Source organism: Bubalus kerabau, chromosome 1 (genome assembly GCF_029407905.1).
Source record: "Bubalus kerabau isolate K-KA32 ecotype Philippines breed swamp buffalo chromosome 1, PCC_UOA_SB_1v2, whole genome shotgun sequence".
Taxonomy (NCBI): Eukaryota; Metazoa; Chordata; class Mammalia; order Artiodactyla; family Bovidae; genus Bubalus; species Bubalus kerabau.
Genome location: NC_073624.1, coordinates 241,756,857 through 241,782,560, shown reverse-complemented (window position 1 = coordinate 241,782,560; position 25,704 = coordinate 241,756,857). Strand labels below are relative to the sequence as shown.

Below are 25,704 nucleotides of genomic sequence, written 5' to 3'. Positions count from 1 at the left end.
AGCAACTGAGCTGAACTGGCCACACTGTGCAGCTTTCGGAATCTTAATTCCCTAACCAGAGATCAAACCTGGGCCCAGAATAGTGAAAGCTCTGAGTCCTAACCTCTGGACAGAAAACTTTTAAATACTGACTTTTTACCAAAACTTGGAGACGCTCTTTTCTGTCAATTGGCTGCTGTAACATAAAAAGAATTCCCAGTGCTACAGGATTGTGGCCAGTCTTCTGACAGCATGGTCATGAAGGCTCCCAGCCATGGTGAGCTCTGCTGGAGAAGGCAGATGCCTGGCCTGCAACCTGGTTTTATTTGTATGTCAGTTTCCTTCCATGCTGGAGGCCCCTGGAAACCCAGAGAGTTGAGGAAACCAGAGATCCTGATCCTGGGCCTGTCACTATTAACTCCATGACCTAAACGAAGCCACTTAGTCAGTCGTGGCCCCATTTGTCTCATCTCCAGTGATCATAGTCCCTCTACGGTACATTTTGTGAAAAGATGACATGTGAGAGAGCTAGAAAGTAGCAGAGCTATAAAAACAACCAAACGGTGCAGTTCCAGAGGAGGGCACATGAAGTGGCCTCCACAAGATGTTTACAATGTGACATCTTACTGGACACTTGGAGTCAAGGACTTCGGTGTCACACCTGGGCTTGTTTCAGAACTGCCACTTCCTAAATGCGTGGACATTTGTAGTTACTTGATCCTTGCAGCCTCCATTTCATCTTCTGTAACATGGGACCAGTATTAGCACCTGTCTCCCAGGGTCATGTGGATTGAATGAAATAATCCTTATAAACTGTTAACTCAATGTCTGCACTATAATTAGCACTACATTAGTATTTTTTTTCCCAGTCACTTCAACTCTAATTTTTTCAAAGCTAGGTCCAACCTGAACCTTCATTTTCCTTGCTACATTCTCCACCCATACAACTGAGGAATTGCCTGTTTTATTGGCATAGGTCACAGGCATTCACTGAATCACATTTTCCATTGGGCAGGGTAACCATGTTTTAAAAGCAGAACCTGTATTCTGTTCTCTCATTTCTCTTTTATGTGGCAGGACTTAAAATTTGAATTTGGGAAACACTTCTAGAACTTGGACCTCTCTCCCCAAAACCCTTTCCATAGCACTCCTGAGTACGCACAGACTGAGATTTAGATCATACAAGGGATTTAGGTGGCTTCATCTGCCCTAGAGCCCAGGCCAATTATCCCAACCCAACTTAGAATAACACACAGTATTCTACATTAGAATATCATATTTGTGTGGCTCTTAATATTAATAACAATTTGATCCCCATGCTATTATTATTTTCCTCCATATACCATCCCTCTGGTAAACCCAAAGGTGATGGAATGACGGACAGGGTAGAATTGAGGCTTTACCAGGGCCATCTGAACATCAAAATACACTCATAAATTCTTCACCCTAAAGCTACTTTCCTGGGTTTGCTGCAAGTGTTATATGAAGTAATGCGTGTAAAATGCTTAGTATAGTGGCTGGCATTCAGTAGCCATCAGCAAATGTTGGCTAAGATGTTACTAAGGACAGTTCTATAACCTTGATAGCCAGGAGTCACCATAAGCTTGATCCAAGTGAAGTGACAGTCAGTCGTGTCCAACTCATTGCTACCCCAGGGACTGTATAGAATTATCCAGGCCAGAATACTTGAGTAGGTAGCTGTTCCCTTCTCCAGGGGATCTTCCCAACCCAGGGATCAAACCCAGGTCTCTCACATTTCAGGCAGATTCTTTACCAGCTGAGCCACCAGAGAAGCCCAGGGGAGTAAGAAAGATAGACCATTGGCTGGGGATTTGAACTGCATGGAAGAAGACAAACTCTTTATCATAAAGCTTGAATCCAAGCTCTAATAACAAAGCAAAATAGGTCTGGGGAAGAATCTGAAAAATGCACATAACAGAGAAGCAAGGTGTCATTTGAGGCAAGACTATTAAACGTGCCACTGGCTGGAGTTGACAGACCAGCAGACCGCTGCATCCACCCTGAGGCTCTTTGCTCTGCATTTGGCACCAGCCAAATAGACGCCCTTTCTGAAGCATTGGCTTCACAAGGGCTCACCCCACTCCCACAGCCTCACCCTGCACTCACAGCAGCCCATAAACTCTTTGGGCCAATTCAGCTTATCATGTCAGGTTTGAATGCATTAGGGTCTCCCCCAAACTCAGTCGGTAGAAGAATCATAAAACAAGAATCCCGGTGTCCCCAGACCTCTGGACTCCTGTCAACAGGCATGATTTTTTTCTGAGCGGATAGCGATTTATAGCCTCTGGCTCGCCATGATGGAGCTCACAATTTCAAAAGCTGAGGCTCCTGTTCTCAACCCTGTTCTTGGTTTCATTTATGTCACCAGATGCAGAGGCTTCATCTGCTCTGTATTAACTCTCCAACAGAACCAAGAGACCACGTGGAGCCGGGAAGTCCCCACAGCTGTCATTCCTGTGTCCTGGTAGATGTACCTGTGTGACCTTACACAAGTTGGATAACCTTTCTGGGCCTAAGTTTCCTCATCTATGAAACAGAGATAGCAGTAATAATACAATAAAAGTAGGCAGTTAAATGGTAATATAGGTTAAGTGCCGTAGGCCTTAGTTTTTTAGGAAACCAACAAATTGTCTTTCAGAGTGGCTGCTCCATTGTACCATTCAAAATGCCTGTACCATTCCTACAAACAATGTATGAGAGTGCCTGTTGCTCAGCTTCCTCACCTGTTTTAAAAAAAAAAACTCTTCTTTTGGGGCTTGGGGAAAATGTTTGGATTTTTAAAGTTTCTTTAAATGTGTTTGTACATTATGTGTCTGAACCCAATTCATGAAATGTAATCACAGACATAAGTGGGCATCCCAGTAGCATGAAGAAGAAAATGCTGTGTTGTTAGTGTTCGGGATTTGTGTATTCAAATAGGGATGTATGATATCTCATTTTAACTTGCATTTCTCTGATGACACATGATGGGGAGCTCTTTGCATGCTTATTTGACATCTGTATATCTTCTTTGTTGAGGTGTCTGTTTAGGTCTCTTGTCCATTTTTTAATTGGGTTGTTTGTTCTTATTATTGAGTTTTAAGAGCTTTCCTGGTGGCTCAGATGGTAAAGAATCTGCCTGCAATGCAGGAGACCCGTGTTTGATCCCTGGAGAAGGGAATGGTTACCCACTCCAGTATTCTTGCCTAGAGAATCCCATGGACAGAGGAGCCTGGGGGTCGCAAAGAGTCAGACACAACTGAGTGACTAACACTTAAGACTTCTTGTATGTTTCAGATAACAACCCTTTATCAGATGTGTCTTTGCAAAACACATATTTTGTCCCAGATAGTGGCTTGTGTTCTCATTCTCTTACCATCATTTTTCATAGAAATTTTTGATTTTAATAAAATCCCACTTGTCAGTTACTTCTTTCATGAATAGTGCCTATGGTGTTTACCTGAAAAGTCATTGTCATACCAAAGGTCATCTAGGTTTTCTGCTATGTTGTCTTAGAGTTTTATAGTTCTGCACTTTATGTTTAGCCCTGTGATCCATTTTGAGTTGACTTTTGTGAAGAGTATAAGATCTGTGTCTGGATTCTATTTTTTTCTTCTTTGTCATTTGAATGTCCACTTGTTCCAGCACCATTTGTTGAAAAGATTATCTTTGCTCAGTTGTATTGCCTTTGCTCCTTTGTCAAAGGTCAGTTGACTATAATTATATGAATCTATTTCTGGGCTATCTATTCTGTTCTATTGATCTATTATTCAGTTCTGTTGATCTATTATTCTGTTCTTAATCAACACTGCACTGTCTTGATTACTGTAGCTTTATAGTAAGTCTTAAAGCTAGTTGGCCTTTTTTTGGCTCTTTATATAAACTTTAGAACTATTCATAGTTTTTCAACATCCTCAAAAACTTGGTGGTAAGCCCTGATTTTAAGGATATATATTTCTGAGAATTTGCCCAGTAACCAGCATTCAGAGTCCTTAGTCTTCCATAGGCTGAATTTGGCCCTTCTTTGGGGGCTTGGGGAAAATGTTTGGATTTTTAAAGTTTCTTTAAGTGTGTTTGCACATTATGTGTCTGAACCCAACTCATGAAATGTAATTACAGACATAAAGTGGGCATCCCAGTAGCATGAAGAAGAAGATGCTGGGGCAACAGTGGTGGTTAGCCCTCCCCCTAACATTAACAATCATTGTCATCAGCAGCATAAAAGCAGCTTGCATTTAGTGAGTCCTTACTAAGTGCAGAACCGAGCTCTCAGTCCCTTACAGCGGTCATGTCACTAATCCTTTTAAAAACCCTCTGAGGCAAATACATGTATTACCTTCAACTGAAGATAGTCTCTGAAAGATTAAGTGACTTCCCCAAGGTCACTCAGGTAGTAGTGGTAAAGTTGAGATTCAAGCCCACTCTTAGTCCCTATACTGCACTCACTCTCACTGGCTTCCCCTTTCACCCTAGGGTAATGACACAGACCCTTTGGGGCGTGACATGCCAGCTTCTTGAAGGACAGTCCAGGTCAGCTCATCCTATACCGGCTGGGAAATCCTACAGACAAATAAGCTTCCTGATAAATCCCCTCTACTCTAGTTCCTTAAAACATAAGACCTTCATGTGTGTGCATGCTAAGTTGCATCGGTCATGTCCAACTCTTTGCGACCCCAACAGGCTCTTCTGTCCATGAGATTCTCCAGGCATGAATACTGGAGTGGGTTGTCATGCCCTCCTCCAGGGCATCTTCCTGACTCAGGGATCGAACCCACGTCTTTAATGTCTCCTGCATTGGCAGGTGGGTTCTTTACCACTAGTGCCACCTGGGGAACCCCAAACCCACATAGTACTTGAGAAATGGGACCTTAAACACCCTTTCCTCCTCCATCCCCCACTTTTCACCTGCTTCCCCACAGGATCTAGTTGTTTACAAACCTCTCATGCTGTTTATTTACCTCTTAATAAGCCCTAGCTCCTCTCAGAAAGCCATTTAGCACTGCATCACTTAATTTCTCCCCGAGGCAGAATCTGCCAGATGGAGTCTTTGTCCCCAGCCATGTTGATTTGTCTTATTTTTAAGCAGCAGTGAACATGCCACGAAACTAAAATAGCAATCAGTTCCCAGGTGTGGACTCACTGAGCATGTGGGAAATGATCAGGAGCGTGTGGACGTGTCCACCCGGGGCATCTGTTCCAAATGGGCTGGATTAACCAGGGAATGACTCCCGCAGGTGGCTCCCAGCCAGCTGCTGGCCACATCTGGGCATCCCTCAGTGCAGGAGCACACCACTTTTCTGCCTCAGTGGGATTCAGCCACTCAGCACCTCCTGGGGCTGGATCCCAGGTCTGTGCACCCTTGCCTTTTCCACAGTTATATTTCTAACAGTTGAGGAGACAGAGTGGGTCCCCAGGGGATCAGAAAATCAGCACAGAATAACCCAGTGCAAGAAGGAAATGTCTCCAATGTCACTTTTTCTCATCCCCAAATTCCTATAAAATATAACTCCATTTCTATAACATTACTTTGTTTGGGTCAATCAATATAAATGTAATTCAAATTCTATACCAGCTAAATTACTAAATTATGTCCCCCCCACCCAAAAAAAATTTTAAACACCCTCCCCCAAATCTGTTGCTTCCATAGCTTCTGTGCTCCTGGACACATGACAGGATATATGCCTGCAGGTGTATGAGCCTCTGTTTGAGCAGCATGACCTGGAGGTGGGCAATCTCTGTTTGGGGGAGGGAAGTGTTCTTCAGCACTACATGTCATCTTAAGGAAGAGAAGATTGCATCTAAAGGAAAGACAGGTGATTGTTACCAGGACAGCAGTACTGGACAGGACCTCCCTGGGATCCAAGGAATGATGGAATGAAGTTAGAGACCAGCCTGATGTGTAGCTTCTTATGTGGTTCCATTGATCTTGCGATACCTATCATCACCATGGGAATTGACAAGACAACACTCCAGCCTAACTCACAGAAGTGACTCCTCATAATTTTCTATATAGATATAGATATTTATGTTTCATAATTCATCTGCATAACCTCCATCTTCCATTCTCTTAATAACTCACAACTCATAATAAGTAATGCGTGCGTGCTCAGTTGTGTCCAACTCTCTGCGACCCTATGGACTGTAGCTCTCCAGGCTTCTCTGTCCATGGGGTTTTCCAGGCAAGAACACTGGAGTGGGTTTCCATTTCTTCCTCCAGCAATAAACAGTGGAGTCCTTTATGAGAAGGAAGAAGAATTAGATTCAATATTGATGGGTGGAGGTGTGTTGGCCTGCCTTTGGTATGTCTATGTATATGGCACTCCCAACTAGCTTTTGCAAACCTCTTGAACCATCATTCTCTGAAAGTATTGGCAGTTAGAATATTGCTCAGAGTCAGTGCCGTTCTCATGAAACCCCATCTCAAGTACCAAGCAGAGTGCTGAGGTCACTTTTGGGACTGGGCCATTCCCAAAGGACAGAAGTCAAAGGCGGGAAGTGGAGAAGAATATAGACAAGTTGAATGACAATCCTTTGGAACAATTTTGCTGTACTATTCAAGAATCTTTTTTTTTTAAGTGCCCTCTCACAAAGGGGGAAAAAAAGAAAAAACAATAGAGAAAGCCTCCCTCCTTCACCACGTAAGATCCTTTTCCCATGGAAAGTTTCTGCGATTCCAATTTCTTTAAGTAGCCTTATATTTGGACATTTAACAGGTGTTTCCAAGGCTGCTCTAAAGAAAGTTTTCCTGAATCAGAATATAAGTGTTTCTCTGAAATGGCGGTGAGAAACAAATCTGGGGAAACTATCTCTATTCTTCATGGTAAAAAAAATTTAAAAATAACAGAGAAGCAGGAGAGCATAAAACAAGCGGAGGGAACAAAAAGGGCTTAGAAACCTACTTTTTCCATTAAAAGAATTACTGAAATGCTGCAGATGCACTGCCCTCAAAATGTTCAGAAGTGGTCTCCACTGGGACAATATTGCCCACCGATTAGTTTAACCAGTGGCTGCTGCGCTGTGGGCACTTCTGAAGAATTCTATGGGTCTTGAGAGTTTTAAGACTGCTCCCTAATTGCAATTCCTGATTATTTTATAGACTCTGATCAGATCTTCTCTTGGATGGCCTTCCAAAAGGCTTCCAAAGGATATACATCTATTTTAGGAAAGTGGGGGGAGTCCTTCACATGGATCTTTTATGACAAGGAAAATCCAGTCTTAGGAGGGCTTGCTCAGGGTTTTCTAGGGTGCCCCAAAGAAAGGAGAAAGCTCAAACCTTTATCTTCAGTCTGAGGAGAAAAGTGACATTCCAGTCACGTCTCTCTGTCTGCAGAAGAGTGGTCTTGTCTTGCTCAGGGCAGCTCCGATTTCTACAGAAACAGAACCAACAGCATGCCCAGAGGGGCTCAGCATCCATGGAGAAAAACAACAAAGGAGAGCTGCCTTTCCAGGCCTGGCTGGGCTCAGAGGTGTTCACCTGCAAGCCAGCTGGGCCTAATTCGAAAGAACCACATCTGGAATATAGATTTGGTCCCAAATCTCACATTTAAAGAGATTTCCAAACAGTCTTAAAAGAGCCCTCACTTCTAGACAGATCTGGAAACTATGCCACCCATGATAATTGAGAGCACTTATAAAGTTCAATTTGATTTGGCAAATCCAAAAGTCTTCAGAGCATGCCTGATGAATACTTCAAAATATTTCTTAAATGGTAGGAGATGGAATAAATCAGATTGCCTGGGAGAACGGAATGAGTTCAATATTTGGTTAATCAGAAGGAAGAATTTGTAAAATGAGGGCTCTTGGAAATGAAATGTATTGCCTTGGGGAATAACAAGTCTTTTTGCTAGGGGTATAATAGCTGATGCTGCCATTTCACTGGAGAAGAAAGAGGGGAACGTCTTCGAGGAGGTAGGATACCTGTGCAGCAGTGAAAACTGGGTTTGGGGTCAAGGTGGACCCAGACTCAGGGTCCAGCTCTGTTTTTGTAAAACTTTGGGAAATTTCTTCTAAACCCTCCATTCCCTCTTTGTGAAATGGGTATAATTATATCTTCTTCAGTAGATTATTATGTAAGCAAATGAAGTATTAATTTATACCAGTGTTTGGCATGGTAGAAATGCTAGATTCACAGTTGTTGCTGCCCTGATCATTGTGTAAGCTCTGATAAACTGGATGGGGAGAGCAAGTGCATCATTTCTCAGACTTCTTTAGCCCTCTGACTCTGTGATCAGTGTGGGGCCAATCCTGTCAATGTTCCTGGTGCCGTCTCCCTAATTCCCTGTTTCAGCACCCTTCAGATCTTCTTAGACAGTGGGCTATATTCTCACCTTTCTAATGCCACTCTCCACCTATAACCAGAAGCCATATGTCCTATTCTCCAGTCTTTTATGGCCCTGCTTTCCTCAGTGATAACTGGGTATTCTGGGAAGTGAAGTTTATAAAGAATATGATGTTAATATGAATATATGGTCACATTCTCCTTTAAATATTTTCTCCTGCCAGGATGCAAGGGCTGAGCACAGCAACCAGTCAAGAGCCAGCAGTCAGTGAAAACTCCACACGGTCATCAGGAGAGATCTTTACTAGTTGGATACTATAGATCATGCTTAGCTTTTCTAGAGATGATGCTAGTGGTCATTTGGGGCACATATAATATGGAGCAGTCTTGTGACAAGTTGATTGGGGGATATTAGGTACAGGGAGGGGGACTTTTTCCATTCATTCATTTATGTTCTGAGAACCTTAACATACGCTCTGACCCCTGTCTTTCTCCCACCCCAGGAAAGAGCAGAGCTACGTGCAGAAGTGCTGGAAGGATGTACATGTGGGGGACTTCATCCAGATGCAGTGCAACGAGATCATCCCAGCCGATATACTCCTCCTCTTCTCCTCGGACCCCAGTGGGGTCTGCCATCTGGAAACTGCCAACTTGGATGGAGAGACCAACCTCAAACAGAGGCGGGTTGTGAAGGGCTTCTCACAGCAGGTAGGGCTCTTTCTAAGATAAGGTCTTTAACTGGAGGGCCAGGGGAAGATGTCAGCCAACTCTACTTGGAAATTGGATTCAATCTGGTGGGTAGAGGAGAAGGTAGTAGATGCCTCCTTTCCCAAGCATTTTGTTGTTGTTGTTTTCAGTCACTGATTCATGCCCGATTCTTTCTGACCCCATGGTCTACAGCACACCAGGGTCCACACCAGGATTCGTATCCTTCAGAGTTTGCTCAAATTCATGACCATTGAGTTGGTGATGCCATCCCACTATCTCATCCTCTCTCAGCCCCTTCTCCTCCTGCCCTCAATCTTTCCCAGCATCAAAGTCTTTTCCAATGAGTCAGTGCTTCGCATCAGGTGGCCAAAGTATTGGAGCTTCGGCATCAGTCCTTACAATGAATATTCAGGGTTGATTTCCTTTAGGATCGACTGGTTTCATCTCCTTGCTGTCCACGGGACTCTCAAGAGTCTTCTTCAGCACCATGGTTTGACAGTATCAACCCTTTGGCACTCAGCCTTCTTTATGGTCCAACTCTGACATCCATACATGACTACTGGAAAAACCATAGCTTTGACTATATGGACTTTTGTTGGCAAAGTGATGTCTCTGTTTTTTAGTACTCTGTCTAGGTTTGTCATAGCTTTTCTTCCAAGGAGCAAGTGTCTTTTAATTTCAAGGCTGCAGTCACACAGTCTTTCCAGCAACTCTCTAAGATAAATATCATCCCCTTCTCACAGATGGGGAAACTGAGGCTTGGGAAAGTAAATAACTTGCTGAAACCCTCAGAGTCCTTAAAAGGGGATCCGTGTGTTCAGTTGAAGAAACTGCTCTTTGCTCTAAACCAAGGAGTCTAGTATCTGCTCAGTTACTTTTGAGACCAAACCACTTTTCTGTGCTTATCCGATCCCCACTCATTCTGTCCAGATCAGCTCCAGCCATTTCTCCCTCTATGAATTTTTTCTAGTACTCCTTTGATACCAGCACAAAAGCAGCAAAGTATCATGAATCGTTTTTCCATTTTGAATGTCTTACCTTCATGACAGTACTGAAATCTCTTTAAGAACAGGGAATGATCATCAACATTTTAATTTAATCCCTGTTTATGTGTATAATACCATGGACATCATGGAGAAATCATGATCGTTTTGTGGTTAAGAACCCGGGGTCTAGAGTCTGGCAGAGCTGAACTCAAAGCCCAACCCTACCATTTATTAACTGTCTCACCCTTTATTCCCTCATCTGGAAAATGGACACTAAAATAGTATCCTCTCTATAACATGCTTCTGAGGACTGAATTGTTACTGAACCAAACTTGATTCTGCTTGCCCATGTGCTGTAGAGTCAATCTACTGACACTGGGTCATAGTGAAGGAAAACACAGCATTTATTCTAAGGCTTCGTACAAGTAGTCCACGACAGCTAGTGCTCAGAAGGCCCAAATTCCCTGATGGGTTTCCAGATAACATTTTTTTTTTAGTTAATTTTTATTGGTGTATAGATGCTTTACAATGTTGTGTTAGTCTCTACTGTACCACAAAGTGAATCAGTTATACATATACATATTTCTCCTCTTTTTTGGATTTCCTTTTCATTTAGGTCACAATAGACCACTGAGTTGGAGAAGGCAATGGCCCCCCACTTAAGCTCTCTTGCCTGGAAAATCCCATGGACGGAGGAGCCTGGTAGGCTGCAGTCCATGGGGTCGCTAGGAGTCAGACACGACTGAGCAACTTCACTTTCACTTTTCACTTTCATGCGTTGGAGAAGGAAATGGCAACCCACTGCTGTGTTCTTGCCTGGAGAATCCCAGGGACAGGGGAGCCTGGTGGGCTGCCCTCCTGTGGGGTCGCACAGAGTCAGACTGACACGACTTAGCAGCAGCAGCAGGAGCAGACCACTGAGTAAAGTTCCCTGTGCTATACAATAGGTTCTGATTAGTTATCTATTTTATACATAGTATCAATAGTGTGTTTGTCAATCCCAGTCCCCCAATTCATCCCACCCACCCCTTCCCTGATTGGTTTCCATACATTTGCTTTCTGTGCCTGCTTTGCAAATAAGATCATCTATACCGTTTTTTGTAGATTCCACATAGATGTATTAATACACGGTATTTGTTTTTCTCTTACTTCACTCTGTATGACAGTCTCTGAGTGCATCCACATCTCTGCAAATGACCCAGTTTTGTTCCTCTTTATGGCTGAGTAATATTCCATTGTATATATTCCATTGTAAATATTCCATTTCTCTGGGTATGTCCCCAGTAATAGGATTGCTGGGTCATGTGATAGTTCTATTTTTAGTTTTTTAAAGAACAAAATGGCATTTTTAAAGCCTAAATAAGGAAAGGGGGACGGGGTATGTGATCAGCTCATGCACAATTCTCTGATTGGTTGGTGGTAAGATAATAGGGCAATGTCACAAGAGTTATCAATCCACAGTTGCCTGGGGTATGTGCTGTAGACCTCGGGGCTATGTCCTCATGGTCATTAAGCAATTCACATCTTCCATTTGGTGGGGGCTTTCATGTCAACAACTCAGGAAATGTACATCAGAAACTATTATCTAGGTACTTCAGAAAGGAACTAAAGCAGAGGGTATGGGGTAAGGGTTGGCCCCAGTATGGCCCCATAAAGTCCTGCTCAGTTATAAAATGATAGGTACATGAATTACTTAGCATGAAGCTAGGCACATAATAAGAGACCAATAAATAGTTGGCAGTAAATATAAGTGGCATTCATAGGCAATATGTGTTGACTGAAACTGAGTGTGAAAAATTCAAATTTTCAATTAAATTCTGGGAGCAGAGTGGTAAAACTTGTATGCATTTACAAATCTCCCTTCAGGCTGCCCACCCCAACAGCCTCCCCACAAACCTGAGTCCTTTTATTCTTGGGTAGTTATCTGGTGTCGCTGCTTCACCCACTTACTTCTTTTGTTTGTTGTTGGCAGCAGCCCCAAGCTGTTTCTTATGTATTAATTAGTCTGAAGGTTTGGGATTTGACCAGAATGAAGAGCTGGATGAAAGGGTCATTCACGCTCCACTGCTATAAACCAGCCAACTCAATTTAATCACATCTCTCAAACTCTAACCCTGACTTCTCTTAGGATACTTGACGTAATGATTTGCAAAAAAATAAAATTCATTAGTAAAGGGTATAAGATCTGTTTGATCTTGAAAGTTTTCAGAATTCTCTATTCTGTTTCAATAACTGACTCTCCCTCTCACTTTGCTGGTGTGCTTTTCCATTTCTTTAAGAACAGTGATAATAGTACTACTAATAATGCATTCTTAAATTAATCTTTATTGGAGTATAATTGCTTTACAATGTTGTGTTAATATCTCCTGTACAGTAAAGTGAGTCAGCTATATGTATACATATATCCCCTCCCTTTTGGATTTCCTTCCCACTCAGGTCAGCCCAGTGCATTGAGTAGAGTTCCCTGTGCTGTACAGTCGGTTCTCATCAGTCATCTATTTTATACATAGTTAATCCCACGCCCCCTTCCCCGTTGGTATTTATGCATTTGTTCTCTATACCTCTGTCTATATTTCTGCTTTAATGTACCTTTTTAAAGTCCTTTTACACATAAGGCAAATGAGGCACAGAGAAGTGAAATAACTTGTCCAAGGTCATCGAGCTGGGAAGTATTGGAACCACAATCCAAAGCCAAGTTTGTCCAGTCTCAGCTTTTAAAATGTGCAGTAGCTCCTTTCCCTGGTCCTTTGACTCGCACTCACCTTTTACGCAGAGTTGCCTACTTGAAAGCACACATGTATCATTTTCAATATTCCTTTCCACTTTTAAGTAACAAGTGGCAGGAAGGATAAAATCAGACCTAGCCAGATCCCAGGGGAGTAGGAATTTTAGCTGCTCTTTGCTGTCTTGCTTCTCCCTTATGTCTTTAATGCAAAAAGATTTCTGAATATGGATGGAATTCTCTTCTAACTCTATGTATAATATGTCTCAAATATGTTGAACAAAGATGTCCATGAGAGTTGCAAGAAAAAATACGTATTGCCCTGTCAAGTAAGATCAGACAACAATAGGTTCCAAGTTTTCAAATAGTGTGTATTGCAGACCTTCTTAGATACTTTAATAACCCCCAAGGAGGAGGGGTCAGGGAAGGTTCTAGTTTGTAACATTTCTAATTATTTAACCACAGAAACCTTTTATTGCAAGGACCATATACCAGGACTACTGCAGGAGAGGTGGGATCGCAACTTAGAGATTTGCCTTAAATGCACTGAAGGTGTTTCAGATGCATCATAGCCATCACCGGGAGAAACATTTTCACATATACATGTATCCTTCCCCTTTATCATCACCAAATTGTAATTCACGGGGTCTGGGCATGCATATTTTTTAAATGTTCTCCCAAATGATAATATGAACCTACAACCACTTCCTTAAAAATCTATATAAGAAAAGGCAGGTGCTACTTCCAAAAAAATCTTATTGTAATAATGAAAATAAAGGCATCACCTATAGACATCTTACATGTGCTAGCATTTTTGTGCCCATTTTCTTTTGTCCTCGTGACCACCCTGTGAGGTAGCTGTTTCTACTCCATCTGACGATGAAAATCTAGGGGTACAGAAAAGGCAAATTGCACCACTTGTCTCAGAGAAGACTTTGAACCTGCAAATGTGGTTTGTTTGGAAATTTAAGTAATTAAAGTCTTCTGTTAGCTTATTATTCCTATTGGCTATGAGACGTTTATCTTTTCAAAAGGGAGTGTTTACTAATTGCAAAGATTTCTAGAAACTCCCAACTCTACGTCATATACCTCCACCCATTTTCACCACTGAGTTCGGTGAATTCAAAGTCAGTAAGACAAACTTTGTCCCAGCTCCCCAGATCGGCATTTCTCAAGGTGAAGTCTGCCAAACCCTATCTCAAGAGATAGTTGTTAAAAAACAAGGTCCATGGTCAAATCTGATTGGGTGGCCCGTGTCCTGTCAACCCCTCTTAGAGTTTCCATTGTCCAGAATATGTCAAGATCTCAGAGAAGACCTGGAGGGAGGAGGTCCATTAATCTTTCTTTAACTCTGAGCTTTCCAAACTAATTTAACCTCAGAACTATTTGGGGCACAATAATTTTTCTCCTTCCTATGGAAGCTTGAGGAAAATATTAATCTACATTGTGGGGAATCACATGATCATGTCAGCTGAAGAGTGACACAGAGGCCAACCATCATCACAGCTTAGGCAGCTCATCCTTGCCTTTTCTGTCTAGGTTCAGAGAAATTATAAACATGAAAGAGCTTCTCTAAAGGATCTTCCTTCTGTGACACAACACGTCATCCTCAAGGCTGCCAGAGAGTTAGTTTCAAAATCCTTTTCTCAGAATGCAACTTGGACCAACCAAGTCAGGGTAGATAGAACATTTACCAAAGCCAAGGAATCAGAAATGAATTCTTCCAATTAGTATTTCAGAGCAATTTCCTAGTTATCTTTTATCCAAACCACTGAAGACCAAAGTCCTACTGAAGTGTCTGTGAGATCATTTCCAGTGACACAGAACTTACGAAACCAAGTAGACAGGAGCCAGCCTCTTCAGCATCGCCTAAAAGCTTGTTAGATGCAAAATTTCAGGCCCCACCCCAAACTGAACCAGAATCTGAAGTTTAAGAATTTCCAGATGATTCATGTGCACATTAAAGTTTGAAAGCAGTGGCCTAGGGCATCACTGATAAATGTAATTAATAATTGTGCTTATCTTTTTCATTGCCCATGTTAAAGATTCATGACTGACCAACTTTCACTTCACTTTCATCTTTGTCATGCCTAAAATAGTGGCTGCTGTGTCCATGCTCTAGTCGTGTCTGACTCTATGCAGCCCCATGAACTGTAACCCACCAGGTTCCTCTGTCCATGGGATTTCCCAAGCAAGAGTACTGGAGTGGGTTGCCATTTCCTTCTCTGGGGGATCTTTCTGACCCAGGGATCAAACCCACATCTCTTGTGTCTCCTGCACTGCAGGAAGATTCTTTACCACTGGGCCACCTGGGAAGCCCAAAATAGTGGCAATAATTCCTTAATCTCAACTTTAAGTCTGTGTTCAGTATTTTCAGTTTGCTTGAACAAGGATCAAAATAAGGTCAAATACTCAGATTACTTTCTTAAATCTCTTTTACTTTATAGTTTCTCTACTCAGCTTTCTCTCCCCCCCCCCTTGCATATTTAGTTTTTACTGTTGAATAAGCCAAGATGTTTGCCCTGTAAAATTTCCCATAGTCTGGATTTTGCTGATCTCCTTGCGATTCCATTTAATATTTTTCTGTCCACTATATTTCTATAAACTGGTGGTTGAATTTAGTGCCTAAATCAGACTCAGTTTAGACTTGCGTTTGTGTGCGTGTTTATGTCAACATTACATTACAGGGGAAAAAATGTGCTACCATCTTAAGGCACAAAATGTCTAATTGTCTTTTTTCAATGTAAATAGTCATTGATGATTATTGTCTACATCCACAAACTCAATGGAATTTGCAAAATGCTATTACCCTAAGTCATGTATAAAAAGGAATTTCCCCTCATGAAGTATTCAGTTACTCCCATGGCTGATTCATGTCAGTGTATGGCAAAACCACTACAATATTGTAAAGTAGTTAGCCTCCAGTTAAAATTAATTAATTAATTTAAAAAATATTTGGTTACTGTGCGGTTGTTGCTGTTGTTCAGTCATGTCCAACTCTTTCCAACTCCATGGACTGGAGCATGCCAGGCTCCTCTGTCCTCCACTGTCTCTCAGAGTTTGCTCAAATTCATGTCCATTGAGTCAGTGATGCTGTCCAACCATCTCATCTTCTGTCGCCCCCTTCTCTTCCTGTCCTCAATCTTTCCCAGGGTCTGGGTCTTTTCCAGTGAGTCAGTGCTTCGCCTCAGGTTGTTGTTCAGTTGCTCAGTCCTGTCCAACTCTTTGCAATCCCATGGACTGCAGCACGCCAGGCTTCCCTGTCCTTCACCATCTCTCGGAGCCTGCTCAAATTCATGTCCATTGAGTCAGTCATGCCATCCAACCATCTCATCTTCTGTCATCCCCTTTTCCTGCTTTTTTAACTTCCCCAGTGGCTCAGATGGTAAAGCATTTGCCTACAACACGGGAGACCCGGGTTCAATCCCTGGGTCAGGAAGATTCTCTGGAGAAGGAAATGGCAACCCACTCCAGTACTCTTGCCTGGAAAATCCCATGGATGGAGGAGCGTGGTAGGCTATAGTCCATGGGGTGTCAAAGAGTTGGACACGACTGAACAACTTCACTTTCACTTTCACTTTTCCTGCTTTCAATGTTTCCCAGCATCAGAGTCTTTTCTAACCAGTTGGCCCTTCACATTAGGTGGCCAAAGTATTGGAGCTTCAGCTTCAACATCAGTCCTTCCAATGAATATTCAGGGTTGATTTCCTTTAGGATTGACTGGTTTGAACTCCCTGCTGTCCTCAAGAGTTTCCCCCAGCACCACAGTTCGAAAGCATCAATTCTTCATTTCTCAGTCTTCTTTATGATCCAACTCTCCCATCCGTACCTGACTACTGAAAAAACCATAGCTTTGACTATACAGATCTTTGTCGGCAAAGTGATGTCTCTGCTTTTTAATACACTGTCTAGCTTTTCTTCTAAGGAGTGTCTTTTAATTTCATGGGTACAGTCACCATCTGCAGTGATTTTGGAGTCCAAGAAAATAAAATATGCCATTGTTTCCACTTTTTAAATGCAAGATAAGTGTTTGACCGTTTCCTTTTATTTACCAGTTTTAAAATAATGAGGTGATTCCTAAACATTCTGCAAAGTTGACCAATGAGATTTTCTTTTCTAATATCAATATGAACTCTTGGATCTAAGCATATTTGATGTATATCAAATCAGTGCAGTTGTTATATTATCTTTATTGATTATCCCACCTTTAGCCAGTGGGAACTTCTTCAAATTAGCTTCCAAGTTCTTTGGCCATGACCTCAGTAGTCTTAGATTGATCTGGTCCTTTTTGATAGAAAATGGCATTTAGAAATCATGATAAGTACATACTAGAGGTACTTTTTGCTATCAGATTGATCATTGTTTCTACGCCATATAAGTAAACAGAACTAGGACTTTTTTTTAGAATCTGTCATACAGAGTGAAGCAAGTCAAAGAAAAACAAATATAGTATATTAATGAATATTTATATATATATGAAATCTAGAAAAATTGTAGAGATGAACCTTTTTTCAGGGCAGGAATAGAGATGCAGACATAGAAACATATGGACATGGAGGGAAGGAGATGGTGGGACAAATTGGGATATTAGGATTGATGTATGTGTACTGCTGCTGCTGCTAAGTCACTTCAGTCGTGTCCGACTCTGTGCGACCCCATAGACGGCAGCCCACCAGGCTCCCCCGTCCCTGGGATCCTCCAGGTAAGAACACTGGAGTGGGTTGCCATTTCCTTCTCCAATGAAGGAAAGTGAAAAGGGAAAGTGAAGTCGCTCAGTCGTGTCCGACTCTTCGAGATCCCATGGACTGCAGCCTACCAGGCTCCTCCATCCATGGGATTTTCCAGGCAAGGGTACTGGAGCTGGGTGCCATTGCCTTCTCTGATATGTGCACTACCATGTGTAAAATAAATAGCTAGTGGGAAGTTGCTGTATATCACAGGGAGCTCAGCTCAGTGCTCTGTGATGACCTAGAGGGAAGTGTTGGAGGGTGAAGAAGATCCAAAAGGGGGGGGGATATATGTATGCATATATCTAATTCACTTCATTGCACAGCAGAAACTAATGCAACATTATAAAGTAATTATACTCAAAGATTAAATACATCAGAAATTATGCTGATACTTCAAATTCAGAGCTAGAAAATTTTGTTCAACCTCATCAATATTAAACATATAAGTCCTTCTACCACATCAAGCAAAGTCCTTAACCACCGTACTACACAGCTCCCTTTTGATAGTTGGCAGTCAATATTGGATTAGAAGTGGAATTGGCAACATTTTCAAGATGAGGAAACAATTTCAGAGAAATTGCATCTTATCAAAGATAACCCAGCTAATAAATACAGTGTGGAGACAGAAATGGAGCTCAATTCTGATGTACCTGATTATTTTTCCCATGGCTAAAGTAAATTTTAAATTCCTTTATGTGTATTTTCCATTTCTCAAGTGATTATAATTTTTATATATATGAAAATATTGAAGCATAATAAGTTTTAGTTATAATTATTTATAATAATACTTAATTTGACTATGACAGACACAACCCTACAAAAGAACTGTTACTTTCATTTTTACAGCCCTCAGACTTCCTTTTGGTGACCCTCTCCTCCATAGTCCTGCTAGGGCATGAGTACACACACACAACCCACACACACACACACACACCACAGACATAGGATCCCCCCTTCCAATGTTAAAAGCACTATTTGCACATTTCTATTAACCATTCTTTTTCCATTTTTATCTCTGTGGGGCCTCATGAGGAAGCTCTGCTAGGTTGTGTGTGAAAGATATAACCACATTTAGGTGTTTCCTGGTGACTCAGATGGTAAAGAATCCACCTGCAATATGGGAGACCTGGGTTCAATCCCTGGGTCAGGAAAATCCCCTGGAGAAGGGAATGGCAACCCACTCCAGTATTCTTGCCTGGAGAATCCCATGGACAGAAGGAGCCTGGCAGGCTACAGTCCATGGGGTCACAAAGAGTTGGACACGACTGAAACTCTCTTTCAAGGTGTTAATAGATGAAAGCTTAAAGGTTTTCTCCCTCCCACTGTCTCCATACCCCATGATAACATATTTATATGATAATAGTGGCCTTCTCTGCCTTAACCAGTATGGATAATTGTGGGTATTTTAGGCCAACGTGAGAAGTATTTAGTTTCTCAAAGGAAAGACATTCTAATCTAGTATATGGATTAGTCAAGACTCCTGATTACATGTGAGAGAACTCCAATTTGAAGTAGCTTGGACAAAAAGGGATCTTATTGAAAGGATATGGGATGAGATGCACCTTAGACTCAGGTGGAACTGGAAATTTCGATTCATCTCTACTGTCCTCATCTCTTATGTTTGCATTTCTCTCTGCATTTGGTTTTAATCTCTCAATCCAGTTTCCTTCATGTGAAAGAAAAACTGGTACCAGTAAATCTACCTTTATGCCCCATCCCCCAGAAGGGACTAGGGACCTTCCCTGCTGTCCAGTTTGAAAAGCATGCCAGGGAGAAGGAGTGATCAGTCTGGCTGGAATCATGTGTGCACAACCCTCAACCAATTCACTCTGGCCAGTGGCAAAGGATTCTGTCCTTGGCATCCTCTAATTCACCTTCGTGGGTGAAACTGCCCTGTGAGGCGAGAGAGTACTGAGCACACAGCAATAAATAGTCATTGCATCTATTCTGCATCAGGGCTAGATAAGCCTAACTTAGGTGCAACCAAGCTCATCTATGCTGAAGGAGAGGGGCCCGGTGTCCTCTCTCCTGAAGCTCCCAGTGGCATTCTGTCTTCCCCGAAAGCCCTTTCCTGTCTGCCCTTTTTCTCTACAAAGCCTTCTCTACAAAGTATCTGGGACAAATCCCTCCTTTCTTTGTGCTCCCACAGACTTCAGACTTCTCACTCTCAGCCACTGCACATACCTCTTTGTGCTTCATTTAATAAATTCATTTACTCAATCAACACATGATACATTATGGTCATATCTTCAGGGAATAACTGAATATAGACTTTCTCAAACTGGAATTCAGACTCTCTTCTTTGTGACCTCTTTTGCCCAAAACATGAGGTGCAGAATTTTGGATCTCATGTCATTTTCTCGCATCTCAGTTATCCACAGCGAGAAAAATGTGTACAGAAAAGAGTTTCTTTGCAACACTCCCTTAAGGCACCACTGCCCATCTGGTGGCAGCTGCCCGTGTTTCCAGCATCGTGCATTCATGCTTTCATTCACCAAATATTGACTGGATGCCTTCTGTGTGCCAAGTGCTGTCATATACTCTGGGGGTCCAGGTGTAAATAAGAGAGATACAGATCTAAGGGGGAATCAGACAGACAGTTGTTAACAATTCCACAAACAATTGATTCCTTTGAGGAATAACAGAAGAAATCATCAATTTTTCAGGACTTGCTTCACACACCAAACCCATGCCTTTTTGGTTGGAAAATGTCATGGGAAGGTTTCAAGAATAAATTTAATCTTAACCCTGAATAAAAACCAGAGAATTTATTCACTTTAAAAAAGGGAACATAGACTGTAAAGAACTCTTAAGAGTCCTTTTCCCACAGCCCTCCAGCCTGTTCTGTGTGGGAATCACTGGAGCGGGCAGGGAGCCCTGGGTGCTTGTACGTGCAGAGCATATCTTCATCCAGAGTTAGAGACGAAAGTATCTGCCAGTCACTCTGTTGCAGGTTATCTTGAAAAGAACTCTGACCAGGAAGCGGGAAGGTTATCAAACACTGGTAAATGTCATTAGTTTTCAGATAGAATTCTCAGCAATCACAGGGCTAATTTGCATGCCAGGGGGTAAATCTTTATCACCTGACTCAGCAGCTAGGGCATAAAGGACATTTAATTCTACCATGTATCCAAGCTAGTTTGCTTAAAAAAAAAAAAAAAAAAAATTAACCACTTTAAGTAGTACCCTTCTAAGGTTGCAGTGTATCTCTTGTGTAGCTGCCCAGGTTGATGTGGTTTGTGTAGCCCATAACCCCCAGCCCTTGCAGAGTCCCTGTGAGCCCATGAGTCCTCGCAGAGAACACAAATGAATTACTGATGCTGCTTTGTCATTCTCCCTCCCAGTGTGGAGTGGGAGTGGCTCTTCTAGTCATCTAACCTGAGGGTTGTATAAAAACACACTCTGAGAGCGTCACAGAAACTTGGTGATACCTAGTTCAACTCTTATTTTTCACATACATCTCTGGCTTATGATAAAAGCTCAATATATAAATGCATTCTGTGTTGGAGGAAATAAATTAGCTGTTTCTCTTTCTTCAATTAACAGAATCTGTATTTTTTAATGCACTTAGCTCTTTATTTTTTGCTTTTTATTTTCTTTTTCTTCGAGTTGTATTGAGATATAGTTGACATACAGCACTTTTTTCAGTTTAATGTGTAAAGTGTAATGATTTGACTGACACAAAAAATGGAATGATTACCACAATGAGTTTAGTAATCATCCATCATCTCATATAGATACAAAATTTTTAAAAATATATGTTTTTCCTTATGATGAGGACTCTTACACCTTACTGTCTTAACAACTTTCATATATAACATACAGCAATGGTAATTCATGTCAGCAATGTTAATCATATTGTACATTCCATGCTTAGTACTTCTTTCTCTTATAACTGGATATTTGTACTGTTTATTGCCTTCATTCAATTGTCCCACCTCCTACCTCTGGTAACTATAAGTCTGATTTCTTTTTCTATGAGTTTGTGTGATTGGTAAGCTGATGTTAAAATAGAATTGACCAATAACACTATGTTAGTTCTGGTGTAAAACATAGTGATTTGATATTTCTGTGCATTACAAAATGATCACCGCACCATCTGACATCATACAAAGATATTACATTATTAATGACTCTACTCCCTACACTGTATGTTTCATCCCAATAGCTCATATATTTTGTAACTGGAAGTTTGCTTTCATTTCTTTTTCCTGAGGAACCAGATCCAAAATAGTACTGCTAAGACTAATGCTAAAGAATATACTGGCTATGTTTTCTTCTAGGAGCTTTATGACTCAATCTTAAGAGATTGTATGTTTCTAGGAGTTTATCCATTTCTTCTGTCGTGTCTGTTTTATTGGCATATAATTCTTCATAGTAATCTCTTCTGGTCTTACATTTAAGTCTTTAATTCATTTTGAATTTATTTTTGTATGTAGTGTGATAAAATAGTATAGTTTATTTCACTTGCGGCTGTCTAGTTTTCCCAGCACCATTTACTAAAGACAATGTCTTTCCCCATTATATATTCCTGCTTCCTCTGTCATAGATTAATCAACCATATAAGCCTGAGTTTATTTCTGGTCTCTCTATTCTGTTCCATGGATCTATGTGTCTGTTTTTATGCCAGTGGCATACTGTTTTGATGACTGCAGCTCTGTAGTATAGTTTTAAATCAGAGCATATGATACTTCTAGTTTTCTTCTTCCTTCTCAACATTATTTTGGCTATTCTGTGTCATTTGTACTTCCAATCAAATCTTAGAATTACTTGTCCTCAGTTCAGTTCAGTTCAGTCGCTCAGTCGTGTCCAACTCTTTGAGACCCCATGAATCGCAGCATGCCAGGCCTCCCTGTCCATCACCAACTCCTGGAGTTCACTGAGACTCACGTCCATTGAGTCAGTGATGCCATCCAGCCATCTCATTCTCTGTCATCCCCTTCTCCTCCTGCCCCCAATCCCTCCCAGCATCAGAGTCTTTTCCAATGAGTCAACTCTTCGCATGAGGTGGCCAAAGTACTGGAGTTTCAGCTTTAGCATCATTCCTTCCAAAGAAATCCCAGGGCCGATCTCCTTCAGAATGGACTGGTTGGATCTCCTTGCAGTCCAAGGGACTCTCAAGAGCCTTCTCCAACACCACACTTCAAAAGCATCAATTCTTCGGCACTCAGCCTTCTTCACAGTCCAACTCTCACATCCATACATGACCACAGGAAAAACCATAGCCTTGACTAGACAGACGTCCTATGAAATTTAACACTGGTGTTTTAATAGGGATTACATTGAATCTATAAATTGCACTGGGTAGCCTGGTCATTTTAACAATATTATTTCTTCCAATCCATGAGAATTGTGTATTTTCCATTTGTTTGTGTTGTCTTCAATTTCTTTTATCAGTGCCTTATAGTTTCCCAAATATAAGTCTTTAATCTCCTTAAATTTATTCCTAGGTATGATTGTTTTTGATGCAGTTGTTAAATGAAATTGTTTTCTTAATTTCTCTTTCAGATAGTTCATTGTTAATGTTTAGAAATACAACAGGTTTCTACATATTAATTTGTATCCTGCAACTTCATGAAATTCAGTGATGGGTTCTAGTAGTTATTCTGGTGACATCTTTAGGATTTTCTATGGAAAAAGCAAGAGAGTTCCAGAAAAACATATATTTATGCTTTATTGACTATGCCAAAGCCTTTGACTGTGTGGATCTCAATAAACTGTGGAAAATTCTGAAAGAGATGGGAATACCAGACCACCTGATCTGCCTCTTGAGAAATTTGTATGCAGGTCAGGAAGCAACAGTTAGAACTGGACATGGAACAACAGACTGGTTCCAAATAGGAAAAGGAGTTCGTCAAGGCTGTATATTGTCACCCTGTTTATTTAACTTATATGCAGAGTACATCATGAGAAACGCTGGACTGGAAGAAACACAAGCTGGAATCAAGATTGCGGGAGAAATATCAATAACCTCAGATATGCAGATGACACCACACTTATGGCAGAAAGTGAAGAGGAACTCAAAAGCCTCTTGATGAAAGTGAAAGTGAAGAGTGAAAAAGTTGGCTTAAAACTCAACATTCAGAAAACGAAGATCATGGCATCCAGTCCCACCACTTCATGGGAAATAGATGTGGAAACAGTGGAAACAGTGTCAGACTTTTTATTTTTCTGGGCTCCAAAATCACTACAGATGGTTACTGCAGCCATGAAATTAAAAGACACTTACTTCTTGGAAGGAAAGTTTTGACCAACCTAGATAGCGACCCCGTGACTAGCATATTCAAAAAGCAGAGATAGCATATTCAAAAGCAGAGACATTACTTTGCCAACAAAGGTCCATCTAGTCAAGGCTATGGTTTTTCCTGTGGTCATGTATGGATGTGAGAGTTGGACTGTGAAGAAGGCTGAGCGCTGAAGAGTTGATGCTTTTGAACTGTGGTGTTGGAGAAGGCTCTTGAGAGTCGCTTGGACTGCAAGGAGATCCAACCAGTCCATTCTGAAGGAGATCAGCCCTGGGATTTCTTTGGAAGGAATGATGCTAAAGCTGAAACTCCAGTACTTTGGCCACCTCATGCGAAGAGTTGACTCATTGGAAAAGACTCTGATGCTGGGAGGGATTGGGGGCAGGAGGAGAAGGGGATGACAGAGAATGAGATGGCTGGATGGCATCACTGACTCGATGGATGTGAGTCTGAGTGAACTCCGGGAGTTGGTGATGGACAGGGAGGCCTGGCGTGCTTCGATTCATGGGGTCGCAAAGAGTCGGACACGACTGAGTGACTGATCTGATCTGATCTAATGGACAGTATTATGTCATCTGAAAAATAGTAACCTTTTACTTCTTCCTTGCCTATTTCAATGCCTGTTACTCCTTTCTCATATCTTGTTGCTATAGCTAGGACTTCCAATAAAAGTGGTAATGGTGGGCATTCTTGTCTAGTTCCTGATCTTAGAGGAAATGATTTCAGCTTTTCACTGTTGAGTATGATGTTGGCTACAGGTTTGTCTTACATGACCTGTATTATGTTTAGGTGTTTTCCCTCTATGCCCACTTTGTTGAGAGTTTTTACCATAAAAGTATGTTGAATTTTGTCAAAAGATTTTTCTGCATCTATTGAGATGGTCATATGATTTTTTCTTCTTCAGTTTGTTAGTGTGGTATGTCACATTGATTTGAAGATATTGAATGATTCCTGCATCCCTGGAAAAAACCCCACTTGATCATGGTATATGATCTTTTTAATATATTGTTAGACTTGGTTTGCTAATATTTTGTTGAGGATTTTTCCATTTATATTTATCATTGATATTGGCCTGTTATGTTTTTGTGGTGTCTTTGGTTTTGGAATCAGGGTGATGCTGGCGTCATAAAATGAATTTGAAAGCATTTCTTTTCAATTTTTAGGAATAGTTGAGAAGTGTAAAAGTTAATTCTTCTTTAAGTGTCTAAAGTAGAATTTACCTGTGAAGTCATCTGGCCCTGGACTATGGCTTATAAGTAGTTTTTTGGCTACTGACTCAATTTCACTAGTGTTATTGGTCTGTTTATATTTTGTATTTCTTTCTGACTCAGTCTTGAGAGATTATATGTTTCTAGGAGTTTATCCATTTCTAATGTCTTGTCCATTTTATTGACATATAATTGTTCATAGTAATCTCTTCTGATCCTTTGTATTTCTTTGGTGTCAGCTATAGCTTCTTTCATTTCTGGTTTATTTTATTTGAGTTTTCTCTCTTTTTCTTGATGAGTCTGGCTAAAGGTTTATCAGTTTTATCTTTTCAAAGAACCAGCTCTTTCTTTTTTTTTTAGTCTCTTTTATTTATTTTCTCTCTGATATTTATTTCTTTTCTTCTACTCACTTTTAGCTTTGTTTGTTCTTCTTTTTCTTGTTACTTTAAGTATAAGGTTATGTTGTTTTTTTGAGAATTTTCTTGTTTCCTGAAGTAAGCTTGTATCTCTATAGCTTTACTCTTAAAATTGCTTTTGAACACAATGATTCAAAATCTATAGAATACAACAAAAGCAGTTTTAAGAACAGTGTCCTCTGCCATGAGGGGCCAGGGCCCAGGTCCCAGCTCTAAGAGGCTAGAAAGAGGATTCCAAACTTGCAGTTGCCAACACCAGCCTCTTCATGGTAGAATGAGCTTCTGAAAATGACTGCCACCAGCCTCTCACAGAGGGAGTCCCAGTTGCCTCCTGCCACCCTGGAAGGGTCTCCAAGGTTAGTAAGTTGGTCTGATCCAGGTTCCTTTCAAATGACAGCCTTTGTTCTGGGTCTCGGAGTGTGTGAGATTTTG

At 41.2% G+C, this 25,704-nt stretch overlaps 1 protein-coding gene across 1 annotated transcript in view; it reads left to right on the top strand.

The window, feature by feature from the left end:
- LOC129637612 (phospholipid-transporting ATPase VB-like) overlaps nt 1-25,704 on the top strand; it is a 379,551-nt gene that overhangs the window by 261,503 nt on the left and 92,344 nt on the right. Inside the window, exon 6 of the mRNA XM_055561831.1 lies at nt 8,761-8,965. Within this exon, the coding sequence (XP_055417806.1) occupies nt 8,761-8,965 (205 nt within the window). The remainder of the gene's footprint in view (nt 1-8,760; nt 8,966-25,704) is intronic.